Source organism: Bufo bufo, chromosome 4, assembly GCF_905171765.1.
Source record: "Bufo bufo chromosome 4, aBufBuf1.1, whole genome shotgun sequence".
Classification (NCBI taxonomy): Eukaryota; Metazoa; Chordata; class Amphibia; order Anura; family Bufonidae; genus Bufo; species Bufo bufo.
In genome coordinates, this window is record NC_053392.1 from 490,252,426 (window position 1) to 490,278,934 (window position 26,509).

At 44.0% G+C, this 26,509-nt stretch overlaps 1 protein-coding gene across 3 annotated transcripts in view; it reads right to left on the reverse strand.

Annotated features, from left to right (window-relative positions):
- Positions 1–26,509, reverse strand: part of LTBP1 (latent transforming growth factor beta binding protein 1) — a 382,180-nt gene that overhangs the window by 191,707 nt on the left and 163,964 nt on the right. The window contains exon 5 of one of the 3 annotated variants that reach the window (XM_040429548.1): positions 147–314. The exons of 1 other annotated variant lie outside the window; for it this stretch is intronic. In XM_040429548.1, coding sequence (XP_040285482.1) covers positions 147–314 — 168 coding nt within the window. Of the gene's footprint in view, positions 1–146; positions 819–26,509 lie in introns of those variants that run through there. One more of the 3 variants, XM_040429550.1, reaches the window with a different exon arrangement.

The window sequence follows — 26,509 nt, forward strand, 5'->3', positions numbered from 1 at the left end:
AGGTATCTGTGCACGAGTAGTTTCTTAGTAAATAGCATTCTGCCCAAATGACCACAACGGTCCATCTAGTTATAATGGCTCTGACTGTGTGCTGTAAAACATAGCAGAAATCATACATATCTAGTGACATCTGTGACAGTACTCACCTACTCTGAAGTTACTGGAAGTCAGTGTGTCAGCAGCGTGGCCGTTTTCACTAATAAGCGTAGTTGTATTTCCCTTCTCGCAGTTGTTGTGACAGCGGCCCTTGGTACAGGTCACTTTGCAAATGCTGGGTGTGAAGACCACCTTGATGCGCCCTGTTTGGTTTCCCACTGCCAGTGGAGGCACAGAGAAAAGGAAAAATAGACAGATCAGCTTGGTATCCATTGATTTCCTCTCCAAGTATGGGGGGGGGAAAAAAAAGTATTAAAAAGACCAAATATGAGGGAGAAGTAAGGCAGCTCGTCAGGGATCTCCGCTCAGCATCCAGTGATGTCTCTGAAATAGGAGTGGGGAGATTAACAGACAGAACTCCGGGATCGACTCCAAGACCACATTTACAGTCAAGTCACCAGAGTGGGATTAGTAATCACAATGCTGCACTTTATTCACAGGGAGAGAGAAAGTGCAAAAAAAAATAAAAAACTAAAAAGTGGAGAACGCTGCATGACAGCTTAAACAGCCAGCTCTGACAAGCAGATGTAATGCAAAGAGGATGGCTGAACACCTAGGGGAGAACAGAGCCCTGTGTCTTCCTGCATACTCCAGCTGTTTCTGCCGTTATTAAGTCACTCTCCTTCCCTCTCTCTCACTGGAGCCCGTCCCCTGGAAATGTTTTAGGCATGCGGCGTGTCTGAGAACATCTGTCTCAAATCTCCTGGCACCCTAGACGGGAGTGATCAAATCTGGTTTGTGACGCAGCTGACTGGGTCCAATTTTTTTCTTCTCACTACCTCTTGGCAAAAGTTCCTCTTTCGGATTTAGGAATTATATGGCTGTAATTCATTATACCTATTCGGGGCAGAACTAAACGACAACCGCTAATAGCTTATTAGACCTTTCCTGATTTATTTTTCTTGTCATTCTGACTTCATCTTAAGAACATTCACGTCAAAGTTGAAACGGTGATTGCTACAAAAAGACATCACTGTGTGTGGAGGGATGGAAAGTGTTCTACCTGGTTTATATATTGATGTAAATGAAGTCTAACGTTTCCCCAAATGGACTTTCCATAATTAAAGGGGCACTGAAAGTGCCGTCATTTCTGACAAGCTGACACCAGCATTCTCCTGAAGAAAGGACCACAGCACTCAAGCACCCGAATGTCTTTGGCGTTCGAGAGAAACTACCACAGCTCATTCATTTGCAGGAACGGTGTTGATGATAGCTCTTGGATCTAAACTGACAATATGTCCCCTTTAGCCCACTAAGGACCTATCCAATTTTTACCTCAAATGGATTGTCTGCATCAAGACACTGGGGATCATTTACTAAGGCTATTTTCACATTTGCGGTAGCCTTTTCCTGCAAGATGTTCCGGCGGGGGAACAGCCTGCCCGATCCGTGCTACCGCAAGTCCATCAAGCCGCCGGAGGTCCACTCCGGCCCCATTCACTATAATAGGGCAGGCCAGAGGTCAAGCCGCAGCACGGCAAACATGCCTAGAGGCGGCCGGACAAAAAACCGCAGTGTGCTGTAGTTCTAGAGTGTGAACTGCTGCAGCATTTTATCTGGCTAACAGAAAGCGGAAGATAGTGGAAGATAGCCTTCTAGCCGGTCAGGTTTTCAGGATTTCCTTAGTATTGAGCAGTTGATAAAATTAGTGTCAATGCATCATGATTTACCTCAGTTATTCATTCTGTGGCAGTGGCATTGCGAGGGGGGTGCGGCGGGTGCGGGTGACACCAGTCTGATGGCGGCGGCGGCAGGGCACAGGGAGATGAGCGCTTCCATTGTGGAAGCACTCATCTCCATAGTCATCTGTATCGCCGTCCCCAGAACAGCGATACAGATGGATGCTGCGCCGGGGCAGGGGAGGGAGAGGAGTGTCCCTTCCCTGTTCCTCTGATAGGCTGCCGGCAGCCTATCAGAGGCCGGTGAAGGCGGCGGAATGACGTCATCGCACCACCTGAGCTGTACAGCGCGGGACACAGGCCGGAAGAGGCCTACATCGCATCGCTGACATGGAGGTTTTTTTTTTTATATATACAATACTTTTACTGGCACATGAGGGGGGGGGGGTCTTGTTACTGACACATGAGGGGGGGAGCTCTTTAACTGGCACATGATGGGGGGCTCTTGTTACTGGCATATGATGGGGGCTCTTGTTACTGGCACATGATGGGGGGTAGCTCTTGTTACTGGCACATGATGGGGGGGCCTGAGGCTCTGATTACTGGCACATGATGGGGGGTAGCTCTTGTTACTGGCACATGATGGGGGGGCCTGAGGCTCTTATTACTGGCACATGATGGGGGGTGCTCATATTACTGGCACATGATAGGGGGTGCTCTTGTTACTGGCACATGATGGGGGGGTGCTCTTGTTACTGGCACATGATGGGGGGGTGCTCTTGTTACTGGCACATGATGGGGGGGTGCTCTTGTTACTGGCACATGATGGGGGGTGCTCTTGTTACTGGCACATGATGGGGAGTGCTCTTGTTACTGGCACTTGATGGGGGGTGCTCTTGTTACTGGCACATGATTGGGGGGCTCTTGTTACTGGCAAATGATTGGGGGGCATCTACGGGGGCACATTTTACTGGCACATTATTAAGGGGCATCTATGGGGGCACTTATTACTGGAACATTATTGGGGGCACTTATTACTGGCACATTATTGGGGGCACTTCTTACTGGCACATTATTGGTGAGCACTATAGGGGCATCTACTGAGGCCACAAAGAAGGGGTATTTTATATGGGGGGCTCTAAACAGTAGCATTTTATACTGGGACACATTATGGTGGGTACTATAGGGAAGGGGGGAGAGGAGTACTATGTGGTCATCTACGGAGGGCACTAAGAAGGGGTATTTTATACTTGCAAATTATGGGGGACACAGAGCATCTACTGGGGCACTATATATGGGGCATTTTACACTGGTACATTATGGGGGGCACTAGGAGGAAGGGGGGAGAGGAGCACTATGGGGGCATTTACTGGGGCCACTATATAGGGGTATTTTATACTGGCACATTATGGGGGCACGATGAGGACATTAGCTCAACTGGGGGCATTACAAGGGGGTATTTTTTGCACATTATAAGGAGAATTATTTCTACTGGGTGAAGGGGGGGCATTATGGTGGGCTTTATTACCCCCCCATGGTATGAGCCCCCTAGTAGCATCACCAGCCTCTCCCTGCTCTGCGACCCCACTACTCCTTCTCCAAATGCTTATTATTAAATCTTTCTCATTAGGATAAAACACAACATCAGCTCCACCGAGTCCCCCAGCCAAAGTGTTGAAGTGGTGTCTGGGTACCCCAAGGGCCAGGCCAAGTAATTGTAAGTTTTCATGTGAAATATGTTTATGTTATACACATATAGCATACACTGTGCCACACAATATACAGTATACCTCTACACTGTGTAGTCTGTTCTATAAGCACCATTGTTTTGTGGCGGCGGACAGAAAATAATCTGGAAGTGCCCCTCCCGAGACCAGGCTCTGGATCTGCCACTGCCCGGTAAGCGATCTGACTGCTAGCATCCTTCCCCCCCCCCCCCCCCATTGGTGATCTGTCTGCTAGCACCCCCAAAACCCCCCCAACATCGGCGGCGATCTGTCTGCTTAGCCCCCCTTAGCCCCGGTCGGCAGGCTCAGTGAAGGACGTGAAGGGACGTCAGCAGCGCCGCGATGGACGTCCCCTATGTGACTCGTCCGGACTGTCAGGTCAGAACACGATGACCACACGAAGAAGCGGTCACCAGAAGAAATTAAACAGCATTTGGTGTCTCGGTCAGCCAGCCAGCGAAAGTGGGGTGCACCTCAACTAGGTGAGCTGCTGCCAGCAAGGGGGAAAGGGGGTGCTGGGGCTCTAAGCTTTGGGGAGGGGGGGGGGGTCTGCTGAGCTAATGGACATAGCCCCCATATATGGCCAAAAAATTATTGCTTTGGAAGGGGGGGGGGAGGTGACACCATTTTCTACTGCACCGGGTAACACCAGTCCTAGAAACGTCACTGTTCTGTGGGATATTCTCAAATCATGACCGACAGTTGGGCCCTGAGGACTAGAGTTGGGGAACACTGGTCTATGGGTCTGATGAAGACAGCCGAAGACAGTACTTGGCTGTTTTTTTATCATCCCCATAAACAATGAGTGGAGCAGCAGTGCAAATGCTTAGCTAATACCCTATTCAAACGCCTCCTCACTGAGGTCATGCTGACATTTATCAGTATAATATAGTGTATATATAATAGAGGTGATGGGGAGAGCAGTGTGAACATACCTTGGATGAAAAATCAAAGTTTAACTCTTTAATAATGCATACAAAAAATTATTTAATATGTCTGTGAAGACCAAAGACAACTTTCAAGTCGTGATCTTGAGCGCTATAGCTTCAAGTATACATGCATGCCGTCAGCCCATGGGCCTGCATTATTAATGTACACAATCGGGTATACTATGCTGTCTAATATTTACAGACAGTCTTGTGATACACCATTTGTCGCAGTGGCTCATGCTATATGATAGATCTGGCTTATCTTAGAAACTTTTGTCTAACTATACCACTTCTTGGCCGACTTACTTTAGATCAATTTTTAGCAACTAAAATCACATTGTAAGCCACACATCCCCCTGCTAAGCCACTTGCCCCTTTCTTTATGCCGCACCCCACTGTCCATTTAGGTGGAAAAAGTGTCAAAAGCACATAATAAGTGTCATACAAGCCAAGTATGGCCTCTTTCACACTTGCGTTGTCCGGATCCGGCGTGTACTCCACTTGCCGGAATTACACTCCGGATCCGGAAAAACGCAAGTGTACTGAAAGCATTTGAAGACGGAACCGTCTTCCAAATGCTTTCAGTGTTACTATGGCACCCAGGACGCTATTAAAGTCCTGGTTGCCATAGTAGGAGCGGGGAGCGGTATACTTACAGTCCGTGCGGCTCCCGGGGCGCTCCAGAATGACGTCAGAGCGCCCCATGCGCATGGATGACGTGATCCATGCGATCACGTGATCCATGCGCTTGGGGCGCCCTGACGTCACTCTGGAGCGCCCCGGGAGCCGCACGGACGGTAAGTATACTGCTCCCCCGCTCCCCGCTACACTTTACCATGGCTGCCAGGACTTTAGCGTCCCGGCAGCCATGGTAACCATTCAGAAAAAGCTAAATGTCGGCTCCGGCAATGCGCCGAAATGACGTTTAGCTTAAGGCCGGATCCAGATCAATGCCTTTCAATGGGCATTAATTCCGGATCCGGCCTTGCGGCAAGTGTTCTGGATTTTTGGCCGGAGCAAAAAGCGCAGCATGCTGCGGTATTTTCTCCGGCCAAAAAACGTTCCGTTCCGGAACTGAAGACATCCTGATGCATCCTGAACGGATTTCTCTCCATTCAGAATGCATTAGGATCATCCTGATCAGGATTCTTCCGGCATAGAGCCCCGACGACGGAACTCTATGCCGGAAGACAAGAACGCAAGTGTGAAAGAGTATTTTTTTGTTTGTTTTTTACACATATTACGCAGATGGAATTGTGGCAGAGTTAGCTTAGTAAATGTCCTCCAGGGAGTCCACAGGCTGGACACTGTCATCAGTTGCAGTCCTCTAGATTTAAAGGGGCTGTCCCATTAAGACAACTTATCCCCTATTCACGGAGGTCCAACAGCTGGGGTCTCCACCTATCATGAGATTGGGGTCTATGCTCCCCAGTTTAAATGGAGCTGTGGCCATTCACGCTGCCGCTCCTTTCAGCTCTATGCCACTACTGAAGATAACCGAGCACAAGTGCTCGACTCTCCAGCAGTTCCGGAGAGTTGAATGGAGTGGTTATATTCAAATGGGGAGCACAGGCTCCTTGTGAGGTCTCCAACAGTCAGATCCCTGCCAATTAGATACTTAACCCCTACCCTGTTGTCTTAATGGGACAACCCCTTTAAGCCTGGGGTCAACATACTGGACAGAGTAAATGTGACCACGTCATCATGTAAATTTTGATTTTCCTATTTAGCCCTACCTTCGTACCATAAGCTTTTTGTACTAATACTGTCACTTCAGGTTGGACATATGGGAGCTGTATGTATTGTACACACTGCATATAAGCACAATTGTGAATTATTCAGTTTGGGCTACACGCAGATATTTGTTATACATTTTTTCCTGATATTTTGTGGAGTCACATGGAAATTTCATGAAACCAGCATTTTATGCCAATGTAGTCCTATAGATTGCAGATGTCACGCTTAAAAAGAAATAGGCTTAAAGATCTATGGTGAGATGACTGAACAATTATATTGTCTTACTGGTGTAGGTCAGGGATGGGCAAACCCTGCATTCCAGATATTGCTGACCTGTATATGACACGATGTCCAGCCAGCCCATCCCTGTTATAATAGTACATATCCTTCTCAGCAAGACGTTTCCTAGACTGAGAGCTCTTCAGGAGTAGTCTGGCACAGTGCCTCACCTTGAGGGGGAGAATGCTAAATATGAAACTATATGAATGACTATTGGTGATACCTTTTCCATCCGTGGAAAGAAGGAGCTCAGCCTTTTCTACACAAGCATTGTCTGATCTTACCACAGGTTAAGGAGCACAAAAGTGGGTGGGAGGAAGTGATGAGACGTTTAGGAAAGGAAAAAGTGACTTGACATTTACTCATTTCCTCCCTTGAGTGCCAAACAGTTAGGGAATCCAAAACCAAATATTTTGTGGGTGACCACTGGAGTGGATATCCTGTGTAGAGAATCTCACTCCGCACAGAACAAGGAACCTTACACATGCAACTGGAATACATATGCATGGATACAATAAAATAAAATCATGGCAAACGACACCACCTGCTGTATTATGGAGGCATTCCCCTGGAGAAGCATTGCTTCTAGGCGACAATATAATGACTCATGGGGGGGGGGGGCCCTGATGAGGGGAGTCAGATCACATAACCACCCCCTTTAGCAGTCAGTATCCTTGAACTAGAACTTTCAGTGAAGTAACTGGTGGCCACAAGTACACTTCTGGTCTGGAAATTGTAATATGGTAGGTCTAAAACGGATACTCTGGGCTGTGACCCAGCCAGCCCATTAGGACCTGCAATCTCCCACTATTTGTCTAACAAAGGACTGAGAATAGTGGTCCTAGTAATGTGTACCATGGGGATGCATTGTGGGTTGAGCAAGCAGACTGTCCTTTGGCTAATGGCAAACGCCTGTTAAAGGGAATATGTCACAACAAAATTCTGTGTTAAACCAGGCACAATGCCTTGTAGGGCTAGCTCAGCTGAATGTAATGATTCCTTTCACTTAGTGATCCATGGCTTCATTCTTGAAAAAAAGGACGGTACTTGTGATCCATATGCAGATGAGCAGTTAAGTGCACTCAAGACAGGCCCAGGCCACTCTGTGCACCCTTGCTCCTCCAGTCCCTCCCTCTACTTCTTGATTGACAGGACCAAGTGAGATGACTATGTGGGAACCTGGTCCTGTCAATCAAGGACAGGGTGGGGCTGACTGAGGAAACAGCAGGAGCAAGGGTGCACACAGTGGCTTGGGACTGCCCACAGTGCACTTAAGGGGTCATTTGCATATGTAGTTAAAATACTTTTTTTTTCCAGAATACAGAAGACAAAGGTATCATTATATTCAGCTGAGTAGCCCTATAATGCATTTTGTCTGGTTTAACTTTGAATTTCCTGGTGTGGACTATAAAGGTGCCCCGCTATCAGTGGCAACCGCCCATGAAGCACAGACACTGTCCTGCAACCAGTGGCAAAGCCCTGTGTAGTGTAGAGCCTGCTTTGTAATTGTTGGCTATACCTTACAAACCACACATAAAGTATCTTCTGTTACTATTGATCACAAAGCGTTACGTGTATCACCTCAAAGCCACAATATTGTGTGTAACCAAACTGTTTGTGCACTCTCTAAGAGACTGTATCTGTATGCTTCGTGCCTCAATCTCAGTAAACTGCTGCTCAAGATAAAATGGATATGTCCGGGTGAGTCATTACACCATCCTCGAGTGGGGTACAATTTAAACATCATAGGCTACACCCATGAGTTCCTGACACTCTCATATGGCAGCACATATGGGTCAGTTGGCACCTCATGTCCTACTTTACATGATGGTGCTCAGAGCAATGCCATGTAAATGACTGGCCGCTTATGAATAAGGGCTCATGCACACGACAGTATATATTTTGCGGTGTGACGTCCCTGTTGCATCCGTTTTATTTCATTGTAACAATGTCTGTCCTTGTCCACAAAAAAAACGGACAAGAATAGGACATTTTCTATTTTATTTGTGGAACGGACATGCGGACTTACAGACACGGAATGCATACATTCCGTTTTTTTTTAAAGCCCCATTGAAGTAAATGGTTCCGCATACAGACCTGTAAAAAAACGGAAACTTAAAAAATACGTTCATGTGCATGAGCCCTTAGGGTCCATTCGCAAATTGCGTAACAGGTGCGGACCCATTCATTCTTTATGGGGCAGGAATGGATGCGGACAGAACACAGTGTGCTGTCCGCATCCGCATTTCCAGAGCGCGCCCCCGATCTTCCGGTCCGCGACTCCAGAAAAAAATAGAACATGTCCTATTCTTGTCCACAATTGCGGAAAAGAATAGGCAATTCTATGGGGGTGCCGACCGGGTGTATTGCGGATCCGCAATACACTACGGACGTGTGAATGGACCCTAAAGATCTAAGCTAGTTTCCAATATAAGGTATCACAGATCTTTCCCTAGGCCCTCGATGTGGAAAATCCACAACCTAATGCAGCATTCATTATGTGTTTCCCACATCCATTCCATTTAACACTAGCTTAATACCACTCTAGATTTAACATTATGCATGGTATAATATTAGTGCATCTGTCATTGTAGGTGGTTTTTCAGAATAAACAGTTTTTGCAGGTGTAAGAACAATAATTGTGGCTATTACTGTATCCTGCATTTTTCACGAGTTGTTCCTCCAGCAGGCTTTATTTCTAATTGTCAGTCTCCCATACGCTGCACACAGAAAGGAGGGGAGATTCTGATCCTTTATTACTATGTAGCACACTGTCAGAAGCTGCAGCAGCATGGAGGACATTATACAGCAGTGCTGAAAAGTGTAGCTGTGAATCCACCACTGGGGTCACGTAAAACTTACTAGAGCCTTCTGCAGTGTCTGTGTGCCTGTACCGCTATCTTCCTCTACCAGTTTACTGCTTCTCCATAGACTATGTGCAGCATATAACCTGATCTCTCAGTGAGGTGGTAATCCACTATTATCTCAAGATAGATTTTAGCAGTGAATTGTGGGTGAATGATCGGTTTGGGAGGCAGGGGGAGCAGAGTAAGTACAGATGTTAACCCATTAAAGAGTAACTAAACCTTTACATAAACTTTTAATATGTTGTCCCTAATGCCCTAATAAAACTATCTCCAATATACTTTATTAATTAATTTTCTATTTATACTACACTTTTTCCTACCTAAAGCGCCCCATTTACGGTGCGCTTAAAACTCAGTTCTCCGTACACCACTAACAGCTCAGTGGTGTACGGAGTACAGGGTGCATTTTATCAATGGGCAGCAGCAGTGCTGAATATGGGCAGGAGTGCACATTGCTGATCCTGCCCGTGCTCCCCGGAGGATTACTAACTCTTGGCATAGCACATGGGTACCCTGTACCTATATACTATGCCAGGATTAGCTCAGCGGAGCGGGCTCCTGCTTCTGCCTGCTCCACTAAGTTAAGAAATCTGCATGGCAGCTCTCTTAGCTTAGCAGAGCAGGCAAAAGCAGGAGCCTGCTTCACTCAGCTAATCCTGGCATAGCACAGGGTTACAGGGTACCCATGTGCTATTCCAGGAGTTAGTAATCCTCCAGGGGGCATGGGCAGGAGCAGCAATATGCGCTCCTGCCCGTACTCACAGAGCTGCTGCGGCCCCATTGATAAAATATACTCCGTACACCGGATACCGCAGTGCCGTAGGTGGTGTACAGAGAACAGATTTTTAAGCGCACAGTGAATGGGGTGCTTTAGGTTGGAAAAAGTGTAGTAAAAATAGAAAATTCATTAATAAAGAATGTTAGAGATAGTTTTATTAGGGCATTAGGGAAAACATATTAAAAGTTTATATAAAGGTTTAGCTACTCTTTAAGTAAAAAATGGCAAGAACATTTTAAATGGCTTTTTCAATAGCTTTTGTGTCATGACATTACGCTGAGACATGATAAACTCAAATTAATATCTGCTACACCTGTAACTCATAAGTGGAGAAAGAGGCATTTTTCTCTAATAAGAGTCATTACAAAGTTTCTTAGATTTGCATTTTCACTGTGATGAAATTCATGGGTGACTTTCAGTGTTGCCCTTTCGTCTAGCAGCTAGATTTTTAGGGCATAACTGTTACCAATATTAGAGGAGCACATAAGGACAATAGTTAAAAAGTAGGCCAGCATTTGTAGCTCGCTTTGTTCCTATTTTTTGAATCTGTTTTTCTTCACATTTTCATTTGGAAAATTCTGCATCAAACTATTGGGAGGAATGCAGTAGTTGAAGGTGGCCAGTTCTCACCAATCACACATCCAAGTTTTTTCCCCATGCCAACAGTGACTCGCTCAGTAAGCCTTCTGGCTGTCCACTCCTCTCTGGCGGTGACAAGATCCAGATATGATTAAAAATAATGGCATGTCAGCAATTAAATCTAAGCTTACTCATGTCTTGTATTGTGAAGACCATACACACTCAATGTCTATGGCTATTCATAGATGCACCACTTGACCTGCGATATTACGCCCTGTGTCTGTGTAGTGATGGAAGTGTTAACTACCTGACTCATTATGAAGTAGTCGGTTTTTCCTGTGTATACGTCCACTTCTACCGATCCTGGAGCAACTAGATGAGGAAAGTGCTGTTCAGGCACTAATGGGAATATCACACCCTACTGCACAGAATGCCAAATCGACCAGAGTTATGATATTTCTATAATGAAGATCTGGGCTGTTTGCAGAAATGTTGCTATGCCGCCTCATAACATTAATGTGAGGTACAAAAAAAGGGCATTATTTCATGTACTGCGGTAACTTCACTCTGATGTACCGTATACATGGAAAAACTATTTATGTGCACACGATGGTTGGGATCTAGATTCTGTGTATGGCTCAGGATAGGCTCTCAGTGATTATTTCTAATCTGTCCACAGATGTATGCCAAGAAATTGTCTACCACACAAGACACACCGGTAGAGAGACAGTATATGTAACTCTATAGGTGTATGGGCGAATAGACGAGAGCCGAAGACAGAGCTGAAACAAAGCCTTTTATGAGCAATATTGGCAATAGGACCCATCCCTGGTTTGTGTACTGGAGTCCTCCCTCTGCCAAAAGTGTCAGAACTGCAAGGCCCTTGTGCTATTGGCTTGGAGACAAAGGAGAAACTCGGCCTGAACATTCCTCCTCAGATTCAAGAATTGAGAAAAAGCTTTTGGTTGTGCGAGGTGATTTTGATAACGCTCTTCTCCTCCACTGGACCCAAACGAATGGCTTGTCACTATATCATGAGTTCTCTGCACCCTCTAAACAGCATGCAATGATGACTAAGATGCCATTTTTCACCCAGTAAATAAGAACCTTACTGTGCTACCAATATGCACTAAAATGGTTTAGTAATATAATATACAGTCATGGCTAAAAAGGATTGTGCACCCCTAGTCTATGACCACGGTCAGTGGTTTAGCCTTTAGATCCCTTTCCACTTTTTCACCGATGCAGCTAAATAGTCCATTTTTAGTCAAACCGATTTTACAAAAAGAAAAAAAATAACTGGCAAACCCAAGAGTCACTTGAATATAATTCTTCTGATAAATGAGGCGTGCTCATCATTTGTTATTCCGGTAATATACTGTCTGGCTCCAGTACAGTCTTACATATATGTTTCTATGGAGTGTTCCTGGCATAATCTGCTTTCACTGAATGCATTAAAGTCATGTTTAGATTATATCAAAGCAATGAAGTAAAGCATATTGTACTGTGACGTAAAAGAGAGTCTCACGGAAAGTTTAGGTTTCATGAGAAAGTTTACAGAATACAGCAAACCATGTGTCCCTTTTCTAATGGTGGGCAAGGATTAATTCCTCATAGACTGTAGTAAGGATCTCAGTAAGGATCTACTGTCTAATGATATTTCGTGGACAATATACAGTTGAAACCAGAAGTTTACATACATTATATAAAAAGACACATATGCATGTGTTTCGCAATATCTGACATGAAATCAGAATAAACCTTTCCTGTTTTTGGTCAATTGGGATTATCATAAATATTATTATTTGCCAAATGCCAAAATAATGAGAGAGAGAATGTTTTAATGCATTTTTATTACTTTCTGCAAAGTCAAAAGTTTCCATACATTTCATTATTATTTGGTACCATTGGCCTTAAAGGGTTTCTGTCACCAGGATTAACCCTATTAAACTGGCTGACATTAGCGATGTGCTAATGTCAGCAGACCCTAACTAGCCTATTCTTATGCTTATGGATGCGCTCCTTACTGCACAATTTTAACTTTTATTATATGATAATTAGTCTCTAGGAGCAGGGGGGGGGGGGGCGTTGCACCTAGAGGCTTTATTCGCTCACCTCTTTCAACGCCCTTGTTCACCTGATTGACAGGGCCAGGCCTGCGTTGGTCTCCTCCTGCCAGTGAAATCTCGCGCCTGTGCTGTCCCTATTCGTAGTCGGCGCAGGCGCAGTGAGTGAAGGATGCTCGCAGAGAAGAGTGAGGAGAGAGTTGTGATGTCGCTGGATCCTCCTATGTGGTAAGTATTTGCCTAATTGGCCAGCGCTTTATTCCCACTGATACCACCAATGATGAAGGGGGCATTAGAAGAATAAATATTTTATACAAAAAATTTTCTACCAATAATAATTATATTTATGACCACTATATCACCAACAAATCAAATTAATTTTGCCACCAGATTATATATATATTTTTATATATAGAAAAAAAGAAAAAGAGTGGCAGCACAGTCTAATAAAAAAGCAAGCGGGTGCACATAGCCCAGATGGGAATAAGCAAACCCAATGCATAAAAATAGGAAAAACGGGCAGCACTCCATGAAGTAAAATGAAAAAGAAATGTATTCACCCATAAGGCATATATGCACCCAGGAAGGCTCTAGCACTGAGCCGAAACGTCGCATTGCCTTATGGGTGAATACATTTCTTTTTCATTTTACTTCATGGAGTGCTGCCTGTTTTTCCTATTTTTATATATATATATATATATATATATACACACACACACTCACCTAAAGAATTATTAGGAACACCATACTAATACGGTGTTGGACCCCCTTTTGCCTTCAGAACTGCCTTAATTCTACGTGGCATTGATTCAACAAGGTGCTGATAGCATTCTTTAGAAATGTTGGCCCATATTGATAGGATAGCATCTTGCAGTTGATGGAGATTTAAGGGATGCACATCCAGGGCACGAAGCTCCCGTTCCACCACATCCCAAAGATGCTCTATTGGGTTGAGATCTGGTGACTGTGGGGGCCATTTTAGTACAGTGAACTCATTGTCATGTTCAAGAAACCAATTTGAAATGATTTGAGCTTTGTGACATGGTGCATTATCCTGCTGGAAGTAGCCATCAGAGGATGGATACATGTTCTCATTCTGTTTACGCCAAATTCGGACTCTACCATTTGAATGTCTCAACAGAAATCGAGACTCATCAGACCAGGCAACATTTTTCCAGTCTTCAACAGTCCAATTTTGGTGAGCTCGTGCGAATTGTAGCCTCTTTTTCCTATTTGTAGTGGAGATGAGTGGTACCCGGTGGGGTCTTCTGCTGTTGTAGCCCATCCGCCTCAAGGTTGTGCGTGCTGTGGCTTCACAAATGCTTTTCTGCACACCTCGGTTGTAACGAGTGGTTATTTCAGTCAACGTTGATCTTCTATCAGCTTGAATCAGTCGGCCCATTCTCCTCTGACCTCTAGCATCCACAAGGCATTTTTGCCCACAGGACTGCCGCATACTGGATGTTTTTCCCTTTTCACACCATTCTTTGTAAACCCTAGAAATGGTTGTGCGTGAAAATCCCAGTAAGGCTACTTTCACACTTGCGTTCGGAGCGGATCCGTCTGATGTTTCATCAGACGGATCCGCTCCGATAATGCAGACGTTCGCATCCGTTCAGAACGGATGCGTCTGCATTAAAACTTAGAAAATTTTCTAAGTGTGAAAGTTGTCTGAGCGGATCCGTTCAGACTTTACATTGAAAGTCAATGGGGAACGGATCCGCTTGAAGATTGAGCCATATAGTGTCATCTTCAAGCGGATCCGTCCCCATTGACTTACATTGTAAGTGTGGACGGATCCGCTCGCCTCCGCACGGCCAGGCGGACACCCGAACGCTGCAAGCAGCGTTCAGGTGTCCGCTCACTGAGCGGAGCGGAGGCTGAACGCTGGCAGGCGGATGCATTCTCAGTGGATCCGCCTCCACTGAGAATGCATTGGGGCCAGACAGATGCGTTCGGGGCCGCTCGTGAGCCCCTTCAAACGGTGCGCACGAGCGGACACCCGAACGCTAGTGTGAAAGTAGCCTAACTGAGCAGATTGTGAAATACTCAGACCGGCCCGTCTGGCACCAACAACAATGCCACGCTCAAAATTGCTGAAATCACCTTTCTTTCCCATTCTGACATTCAGTTTGGAGTTCAGGAGATTGTCTTGACCAGGACCACACCCCTAAATGCATTGAAGCAACTGCCATGTGATTGGTTGACTAGATAATTGCATTAATGAGAAATAGAACAGGTGTTCCTAATAATTCTTTAGGTGAGTGTATATATACAGGTATATATAACAAGGGCGTTGAAAGAGGTGGGTGAACGGAGCCTCTAGGAGCAGTTGGAATGCCCCCCCCCCCTGCTCTAAGAGACTAATTAGCATATAATAAAAGTTTAAATTGTGCAGTAAGGGAAGCATCCATAAGCATAAGAATAGGCTAGTTAGGGTCTGCTGACATTAGCACATCACTAATGTCAGCCAGTTTAATAGGGTTAATCCTGGTGACAGAAACCCATTAAGCTGTATGACTTGGGTCAAACGTTTTTGATATCCTTCCACAAGCTTCTCACAATAGTTGGTCAGAATTTGGGCCCATTCCTCCTGACAAAACTGGTGCAACTGAGCCATGTTTGTTGGTCGCCTTGCTCACACCTGCCTTTTCAGCTTTGCCCATACATTTTCTATAGGATTGAGATCAGGGCTTTGTGATGGCCACTGCAAAACACTTTTGTTATCCTTAAGCCACTTTGTAGCCAGTTTGGCTATCGGGTCATTGTCCATTTCGAAGACCCATTTCCACCCAAGCTTTAACTTCCTGGCTGATGTCTTGAGATGTTGCTTCAGTATTTCCACATAATCTTCTTTCCTCATGATGCCAAATATTTTGTAAAGTGCACCAGTCCCTCCTGAAGCAAAACAACCCCACAACATGATGCTGCGACCCCCGTGTTTCGCAATTGGGATGGTGTTCTTAGGCTTCCAAGCTTCTCCCTTTTTCCACAGAACGTAACGATGGTCATTATGGTTAAAAAATTATATTTTAGTTTCATCAGACCACAGGACATGTCTCCAAAAATGTAGGTCTTTGTTCCTGTGTACATTTGCAAACATTAATCTGGCTTTTTTATGTTTTTTATGTTTATGGCTTCTTCCTGGCAGAGTGGCCTTTCAGCCCATGTTACAAGGTAGTGAAAGGTTACAGCCAGCTCACCTTCCGATCCTGTGTGACGGTGCACGGGGCGGACACAAGCCAGTCCAGAGGTAGATGCACGATAAGAAAGAAAGCTCCGGCACCAGAAGGACGTAATGAAAAATTCCCGGTCTTTATTCAGATCACCAACATATAGGTGCATACAGCGACAGTGACACTGAAACCCACTTGTCCCCACGATCTACGCGTTTCGGACGATGTTGTCCTTAGTCATGATCCCATGACTAAGGACAACATCGTCCGAAACGCGTAGATCGTGGGGACAAGTGGGTTTCAGTGTCACTGTCGCTGTATGCACCTATATGTTGGTGATCTGAATAAAGACCGGGAATTTTTCATTACGTCCTTCTGGTGCCGGAGCTTTCTTTCTTATCGTGCATGTTACAAGGTCTTTTGCTTTTGGTCTTGGGTTGATATGCACATGTTGGACCAAAGCACGTTCATCTCTGGGACACAGAACCCGTCTTCTTCCTGAGCAGTATGATGGCTGGACATTCCCATCTTGTTTGTACTTGCGTATAATTGTTTGCACAGATGAATGAGGCACCTTCAGGTATCTTGAAATTGCACCCAAGGTTGATCCAGACTTGTGCAAGTCCACAATTCTCTTCCTGAGATCTTGGCTGATTTCTTTAGACTTTCCCAAGATGCTACAGAAGGAAGCAGTGTGTTTCAGGTGTGCATTTAAATACATCCACAAATGTGTTTCTAATTAACTCAGATGTTGCCAACAAACCTAACAGAAGCTTCCAAACACATGACATCATCATATAGGCAGTCCAGAATTGTTTAAAGGCATAGTAATCTTAGTGTATGTAAACTTTTGACATTGTAGAAAGTAATAAAATGCCTTAAGACATTCTCTCTCTCATTATTCTGGCATGTGGCAAATAATAATAATTATGGTAATCCTAATTGACCAAAAACAGGAAAGGTTTATTCTGATTTCATGTCAGATATTGAGAAAAACATGCATATGTGTCTTTTTATATAGTATATGTAAACTTCTGGTTTCAACTGTATATTACAAGGTATTATAGTCATCGGGGGGAGGGGGGGTTATCATAAGAGTAATTAAGAGTAATATTTGAAGTCAGTTTTGCCTGTCTGTATTGGAGTACTTTATGCCCCATTTATCAAATTTCACATGTTGTTTGAAAAATGTCTCTTATCCCTAAACCTAACAGTTTTGTCTAAAACAGTTACTCCAGTTTTCCTACTCCACCCTCCTACTGGAGTGAGATTTCAACTTTTTTTGCAACTTTTTGTAAAAGTGTCAATGATAAATCTGGAGTGAAACTCATTAACATAGCTAACCATGCCCTTTTTTCCACCCAACAAAACTGGAGTGAGTGGTGCAAAACTAAAAAAGTCGCAAATTCTTTGCGCAAGCGAGTGCAAAAAGTTGCACAAGCCCTAATGTGTGACTTTTTGATGCCAGAATTCTGGAGTGAAGGCATGATAAATCAGGACCATCATGTTTATCATAGTCACACAGGAATGAGATTGTATCTGTAGTATCCTCTGCAGACAGCAGTAGTATGGCCAAAACACCATTAACCAAAGTGATGATAGACTTCTCAGGACACGGATTCATGCACGCAACCGTGTATTTTGGTCTGCAAAAAATGGATCCACAAAACACGGACCTACTGTGTGCATTCTGCATTCTCAATCAGATCGATAGAAAGAACTATTCTCTTCTGCAATACAGACGAGAACAGGACATGCTGTATAATTTGTGAAATAACCAAACTGATCCACCAAAAATATGGATGCGTGCATGGCCCCTTAGAAATTGATCAGGGTGCTTCTCTGAAAATTCAGGATAACATACAGATGAAAGTTACAGTCAGGGTACATGCACACGAGCGTTATTTGTTTCCGTGTCCGTTCTTGTTTGTTTTTTGCGGATAGGATGCTGATCCATTCATTTCAATGGGTCCGCAAAAAATGCGAACAACCGCATCAGTATGTCCCTTCCGTAGCCCCGCAATAAAAATAGAACATGTCCTATTCTTGTCCATTTTAGGCATTGTTACAATGGATCCGCAAAAAAAAAAAAACGGAAGGCATTTTTTTTTTTTTGCGGACCGCAAAACACCACTAGCAAAAAATAAATAAACTCATTGCCCTGTGTTTCATACTTCACATAGACTTTTGGCTAAATATTTTTTTCCCCCCACAAATAAAAACCATCCAAAAATGCATATAAAAAAAATAAAAGGCTACTTTCACATCTGCGTTTTGCTGTACAGTTTTGAGATCCGTCACAGGAGCTCAGAACTGCAGCAAAACGCTTCAGTTTTCTCCCCATTCATTTTCAAAGGGGATAGATCAGAATGCACTCCGTTCGTTTCGTTGCGTTCCCATGACGCATTGGGATACTGCGTAATGGGATACTGAGCAAGATGGATCTGGCATGAAACACAATGTAAGTCAATGGTGCCGGATCTGTTTTTTCGGACACACAAAAAAACAGATCCGGCGCCCATTGACTTACAATGGTTTTAGTCCCGAATCCGTTCATTCTGGAGATAATCCAACCGGATCCATTCTGAACGGATGCAGATGGTTGTATTATTGACCGGATTAGTTTTTGCTAATTCCCTGAAGGATTTAGCAAAAACGCAGATGTGAAAGTAGCCTTTGAAATACAACTAATGGCCAAAACTATGTGTGTGACAGTCCAGACTAAAGGGTATCGTTTTGGCCTGAAATACTAAGGCCCCTTTCACACGAGCAAGTTTTCCGTGCGGGTGCAATGCGTGATGTGAACGCATAGCACCCGCACTGAATCCGGACCTATTCATTTCAATGGGTATGCGTACATGAGCGTTGTTTTTTATGCATCACTTGTGAAATCGCAGCATGTACTATATTCTGCGTTTTTCAGGCAGCCCTGGCCCCATAAAAGTGAATGGGGCTTCAGTAAAAAATGCATTGCATCCGCAAGCAAGTGCGGATGCAATGCGTTTTTCACTGATAGTTGCTAAGAGATAGGCCTCTTTCACACGGGCGAGAATTCCACGGGGGTGCAATGCATGAGGTGAACGCATTGCACACGCACTGAATCCGGACCCATTCACTTCAAAAGGGCAGTGCACATGAGCGGTGATTTTCACGCATCACTTGTGCGTTGCGTGAAAATCGCAGCAAGCTCTATATTTTCACGCAACGCAGGCCCCATAGAAGTGAATGGGGCTACGTGAAAATCACTTTTGGTGACGTCCCTGCGCTCATCACATGGTCCATCACCATGATGGACCATGTGACAGACCATGTGATAAGCGCAGTGACGTCACTAAAGGTCCTTTTCCTCATAGGTCCTCAAAGAAGAAGAAAAAAGACAAGCCGGGCTGCGCAAACAAGTGGATGAGGTGAGTTTAATTTTTTTTTTTTAAATTTTTAACCCCTCCATCCCTAATTTACTTAGCATTCTGTATTAAGAATGCTATTATTTTACCTTATAACCATGTTATAAGGGAAAATAATAAAATCTACACAACACCTAACCCAAATCCGAACTTCTGTGAAGAAGTCCGAGTTCAGGTCTGGGTACCAAACATGCCGATTTTTCTCATGCGCATTAAAACGCTTTGCACTCGCGCAGAAAAATCGCGCATTTTCCCGCAACGCACCCGCATCTTGTCTGGCCCTTAAACGCGACGCGCGTGTGAAAGAGGCCATATTGTTTGTAAACCTTCCGTTTTTTTATCACGCGCTTGAAAAACGCATCAAAACGCATTGCACCCACGCAGAAAAAAACTGAACAACTGAACGCAATCGCAGACAAAACTGACTGAACTTGCTTGCAAAATGGTGCAAGTTTCACTGAACGCACCCTGAACGCATCTGGAGCCAATCCGTCACGCTCGTGTGAAAGAAGCCTAAGGCCTCTTTCACACGGGCGTTGCGGGAAAATGTGCGGGTGCGTTGCGATTTTTCCGCGCGAGTGCAAAACATTGTAATGCGTTTTGCACTCGCGTGAGAAAAATCGCACATGTTTGGTACCCAAACCCGAACTTCTTCACAGAAGTTCGGGCTTGAGATCGGTGTTCTGTAGATTGTATTATTTTCCCTTATACCATGGTTATAAGGGAAAATAATAGCATTCTGAATACAGAATGCATAGTAAAACAGCGCTGGAGGGGTTAAAAAAAAATAAAAAATAATTTAACTCACCTTAGTCCAATTGATCGCGGCCCGGCATCTCCTTCTGTCCCCTTTACTGAATAGGACCTGTGGTGAGCATTAATTATAGGTCAAGGACCTTTGATGACGTCACTCCAGTCATCACATGGTACGTCACATGATCTTTTACCATGGTGATTCACCATGGTAAAAGATCATGTGACGTACCATGTGATGACCGGAGTGACGTCATCAAAGGTCCTTGACCTATAATTAATGCTCACCACAGGTCCTATTCAGTAAAGGGGACAGAAGAGAAGCCGGGCTACGCGATCAAGTGGATTAAGGTGAGATCAATTATTTTTTATTTTTTTTAACCCCTCCAGCGCTGTTTTACTATGCATTCTGTATTCAGAATGCTATTATTTTCCATGAAAATTAATGTCTTTGCCATGAAAATTAACTTAATCCCCAAAAAACCTTTCCACTGCATTTCATTGCTGTCATTAAAGGACCTGCTGAGATCATTTCAGTAATCGTCTTGTTAACTCAGGTGAGAATGTTGACGAGCACAAGGCTGGAGATCATTATGTCAGGCTGATTGGGTTAAAATGGCAGACTTGACATGTTAAAAGGAGGGTGATGCTTGAAATCATTGTTCTTCCATTGTTAACCATGATAGAAACATAGAAACATAGAATGTGTCGGCAGATAAGAACCATTTGGCCCATCTAGTCTGCCCAATATACTGAATACTATGGATAGCCCCCGGCCCTATCTTATATGAAGGATGGCCTTATGCCTATCCCATGCATGCTTAAACCCCTTCACTGTATTTGCAGCTACCACTTCTGCAGGAAGGCTATTCCATGCATCCACTACTCTCTCAGTAAAGTAATACTTCCTTATATTACTTTTAAACCTTTGCCCCTCTAATTTAAAACTGTGTCCTCTTGTGGTAGTTTTTCTTCTTTTAAATATGCTCTCTTCCTTTACCGAGTTGATTCCCTTTATGTATTTAAAAGTTTCTATCATATCCCCTCTGTCTCTTCTTTCTTCCAAGCTATACATATTAAGGTCATTTAACCTTTCCTGGTAAGTTTTATCCTGCAATCCATGTACTAGTTTAGTAGCTCTTCTCTGAACTCTCTCTAGAGTATCTATATCCTTCTGGAGATATGGCCTCCAGTACTGCGCACAATACTCCAAGTGAGGTCTCACCAGTGTTCTGTACAGCGGCATAAGCACTTCACTCTTTCTACTGCTTATACCTCTCCCTATACATCCAAGCATTCTGCTGGCATTTCGTGCTGCTCTATTACATTGTCTTCCCACCTTTAAGTCTTCTGAAATAATTACTCCTAAATCCCTTTCCTCAGATACTGAGGTCAGGACTGTGTCAAATATTCTATATTCTGCCCTTGGGTTTTTACGCCCCAGGTGCATTATCTTGCACTTATCCACATTAAATTTCAGTTTCCAGAGTTCTGACCATTCTTCTAGTTTTCCTAAATCCTTTTCCATTTGGCGTTTCCCTCCAGGAACATCAACCCTGTTACATATCTTTGTGTCATCAGCAAAAAGACAAACCTTACCAGCGAGGCCTTTTGCAATATCACTTATGAAGATATTAAACAAAATCGGTCCCAGTACAGATCCCTGTGGAACCCCACTGGTAACATTACCTTGTTTTGAATGTTCTCCATTGACTACAACCCTCTGTTGTCTGTCACTCAGCCACTGCCTAATCCACTCAACAATATGGGAGTCCATGCTCAATGACTGCAGTTTATTGATAAGTCTTCTATGTGGGACAGTGTCAAAAGCCTTACTAAAATCTAGATATGCGATGTCTACTGCACCTCCACCGTCTATTATTTTATTCACCCAGTCAAAAAAATCTATAAGATTTGTTTGACATGATCTCCCTGAAGTAAACCCATGTTGTTTTTCATCTTGCAATCCATGGGATTTTAGATGTTCCACAATCCTATCCTTTAATAGGGTTTCCATTAATTTGCCTACTATTGATGTCAGACTCACTGGTCTATAGTTGCTCGATTCCTCCCTACTACCTTTCTTGTGAATGGGCACGACATTTGCCAATTTCCAATCTTCCGGGACGACTCCTGTTACTAATGATTGGTTAAATAAATCTGTTAACGGTTTTGCCAGCTCACCACTAAGCTCTTTTAATAATTTTGGGTGTATCTCATCAGGCCCCTGTGACTTATCTGTCTTCACCTTAGACAGCAAACTTAGAACATCTTCCTCTGTAAAGATACATGCATCAAACGATTTAATAGTCATTCTTTCTAGTGGAGGTCCTTCTTTTTCTTTTGTAAAAACTGAACAGAAGTATTCATTAAGGCAGTCGGCTAGCCCTTTATTCTCTTCTACATACCTTCCGTCCTTTGTTTTTAATTTAGTTATTCCTTGTTTTAATTTCCTTTTTTCATTTATATATCTGAAGAATGTCTTATCCCCTTTTTTCATAGACTGAGCTAGTTTTTCTTCTGCCTGCGCTTTAGAAGTTCTTATAACTTGCTTGGCCTCTCTCTGCCTAATCTTGTAGATTTCCTTATCTTCATTGCTCTGGTTTTTTTTATAATTACAAAATGCTAGCTTTTTATTTTTAATGATTTGGGCCACTTCTGCTGAGTACCACATTGGTCTCCTCCTTTTTTTGCTTTTACTGACGAGTCTAATGCAATTTTCTGTTGCCTTCAATAATGCACCTTTTAAGTAGTCCCATTTCTCCTGGACTCCATGTAATCCGTTCCAGTCTGATAAGGACTCATTTATGACTAATTTCATTTTTGAAAAGTCTGTTTTTCTAAAATCTAAAACTTTTGTTTTTGTGTGGTGGGACTCTTTCACAGTTCTTATATTAAACCACACTGACTGGTGATCACTAGATCCCAAGGTTTCGCCTACAATGACATCATATACCGAATCCCCGTTTGTGAATACCAAATCCAAAACAAGATGACCTGCAAAGAAATGCGTGCAGCCATCATTGCGTTGCACAAAAAAATGGCTTCACAGGCAAGGATATTGTGGCTACTAAGATTGCACCTCAATCAACAATTTATAGGATCATCAAGAACTTCAAGGAAAGAGGTTCAATTCTTGTTAAGAAGGCTTCATGGCGCCCAAGAAAGTCCAGCAAGCGCCAGGATCGTCTCCTAAAGAGGATTCAGCTGCGGGATCGGAGTGCCACCAGTGCAGAGCTTGCTCAGGAATGGCAGCAGGCAGGTGTAGGTGCATCTGCACGCACAGTGAGGCGAAGACTTTTGGAAGATGGCCTGGTGTCAAGAAGGGCAGCAAAGAAGCCACAGATTGATTTTCTGCAGAAAGTATGGTGAATGGACTGCTGAGGACTGGGGCAAAGTCATATTCTCCGATGAAGCCTCTTTCCGATTGTTTGCGGCATCTGGAAAAAGGCTTGTCCGGAGAAGAAAAGGTGAGCGCTACCATCAGTCCTGTGTCATGCCAACAGTAAAGCATCCTGAGACCATTCATGTGTGGGGTTGTTTCTCATCCAAGGGAGTGGGCTCACTCACGATTTTGCCCAAAAACACAGCCATGAATAAAGAATGGTACCAAAACACCCTCCAACAGCAACTTCTTCCAACAATCCAACAACAGTTTGGTGAAGAACAATGCATTTTCCAGCATGATGAAGCACCGTGCCATAAGGCAAAAGTGATAACTAAGTGGCTCGGGGACCAAAACGTTGACATTTTGGGTCCATGGCCTGGAAACTCCCCAGATCTTAATCCCATTGAGAACTTGTGGTCAATCCTCAAGAGGCGGGTGGACAAACAAAAAACTACTAATTCTGACAAACTCCAAGAAGTGATTATGAAAGAATGGGTTGCTATCAGTCAGGAATTGGCCCAGAAGTTGATTGAGAGCATGCCCAGTCGAATTGCAGAGGTCCTGAAAAAGAAGGGCCAACACTGCAAATACTGACTCTTTGCATAAATGTCATGTAATTGTCGATAAAAGCCTTTGAAACGTATGAAGTGCGTCTAATTATATTTCACTACATCACAGAAACAACTGAAACAAAGATCTAAAAGCAGTTTAGCAGCAAACTTTGTGAAAACTAATATTTGTGTCATTCTCAAAACTTTTGGCCACGACTGTACATTGGTGTAACGGTCAGTAACATATTGTTAGGTCAACGGTAGTTTATCACTGGTTAAAATACATACCATCAAGCACTAATTTGACCGTCAGGAGCCAAGTTACATTTGTCTTCCTTTTATAGGCTATCTAGTGACACTAGCAATACAGAGCTGGATGTTGGTTTTACATAACATATTGAATGATTCAACAAGAGTAATGTGGAATATCTTGATGAGTCACTGTATGAATTAGGAAAATGGAAAGGCAACCTATTACATGTTTTATTCGCAGAGATCCTGTTGGACAGACACATGATTGATATTCCTTCTAGAGAGACACAAAGTCATAAATGTGAAAACAGTAAAGATAGCTGTCTGCGCTATGCACCAAAGACAAATGGGGTAGGTCTATATTTCAAGAGTAAGTACTGCATGAAGGACACTTCAGAACTGCTTCTTAAAATGTAGCTTTGTTTTTTTCGGCAAAAGAATATTAATGAAGAACAGGAATGACTGTTCGACAGATGAAACAGTCAAAGGGTAAAGGAAAAATACATTCATACACATGAATAGATGGAAATTAGTAAAACTCATTCATAGCATTACCCGTCTACTGACAAGTCTCCCAAAGGTCAATATTAGCTGGTTCACTTTAAGATGGGATGGAGGATCTTGTAATTATATGCCACAATTGAGACATACTGTATAAAGGACCTCAAATATCTATTGTGGGGTTTCGCTCTGGTAGATAGGGTAAGCGGACGCAGTACAGAGGCAAAATACAAGTTCTTAACTCAAACTTCAGTGTTTATTTACACTTGCGGCAGTTGCATAAAAAAACACGTCACTTTGCAGTCTTTGGTGTTAATTCACACACAAATAGAAAGTTTAATTTGCACAGAACAACATGTCACTTTGCAGTCTTTGGTGTGAATTCACACACAATGGAAAGTTCATATTGCACAAGTCACCTTGTTGGCAGATCTGCCTCCAATAGTCCATAGCAGGCTTTAGGGGGCCTGTTCCCCCTGCACATGGGTCTCAGCCCTCCAGTCCGGCCCCAAACCTCAGATCCCAACACAGAGACTCAGCTGCTGAGCCCAGCTGCCTTTTTAAGGACAGCCAGTTGCTGCCAAAACCCGGACCGGCACTTAAACTCAGGTCCGGCATTTGACCTCACTTAAAGGGGTTATCCGAGTTATGGGAAAAAAAATAAAACCTAACAAAATTAATCAGGATATACATATACATTAGTCAAGCTTGATTTTTTGAAAAAAAAAACAATCTTTACACCTTTTCTAGGTTCTGTTATTGCTGTGTTTACATGCAGCAGTAACAACAATGACTCATCTCTCCCTCATGAATATTTGTGGGAGGGGTTGATCATCATGATGGCACTGTTTAGGGGGGAGATCTGTGTGGATGGCACTGTTTAGGGGAGGGGGGGATCTGTGGATGGCACTGTAGGGGGATCTGTGGATGGCACTGCCTGCCATCCACAGACCACAGATCCCCCTACAGTGCCATCCACAGATCCCCCTCCCCGACGCTCACAGCAGCAGTACTAATCAGTCACTTCATTTCTCAATGCAGAGGTATTTTCTTATTATTTTGAAATCTCAGAGTCTCTGACTCTTACTTTGGCTGAGCTCCGGTAACAACAGCAGGCAGTGCAGGCGGCGTTCACTCACTGATGTCACGCGCCTGCTCCGCCTAGTGGGAGGAGCAGGCGCGTGACGTCAGTGACAGTGAGTGAGCGCCGCCCCCCGAACTGCCTGCTCTGCTATTACCGGAGTACAGAGCTAAGAGATATCCTGTAATAATGCAAGTAAAGAGCTCACTACAGCGCCCTGTATATTCTAACCCCCAGGCAAGCGTCCCTCTCACCATGGGAACGCTTGGGAGTTAGAATATACCATCGGATTTGAGTTTTTTACGATCTCACTGAGCTCGAAAAACTCAGATCCGATGGTATATTCTAACCAGGCAAGCGTCCCCGTCACCATGGGAACGCCTGGGGGTTAGAATATTTTATACCATTGGATCTTCTGACTGTTACTCTGCTTGGCCAGCTCGGGGCCCCAACCAGTTCGGGGCCCCAAGCTATTGCTGGTTTTGCCTGGCCTGATGATCGCGCATATGCGATCACCTATTAGCCGCAGGGAGGAACTTTGAGGTAGCCGCGGCACAAGTGAGGATCGCGCATGCGCGATCAACTCACAGCCGCACGGACTGTAATCCAGAGAGGTGGGGGCGTGGCCAAGGCTGATGATGTTCCGTTTACATGGCTTAGTCACTC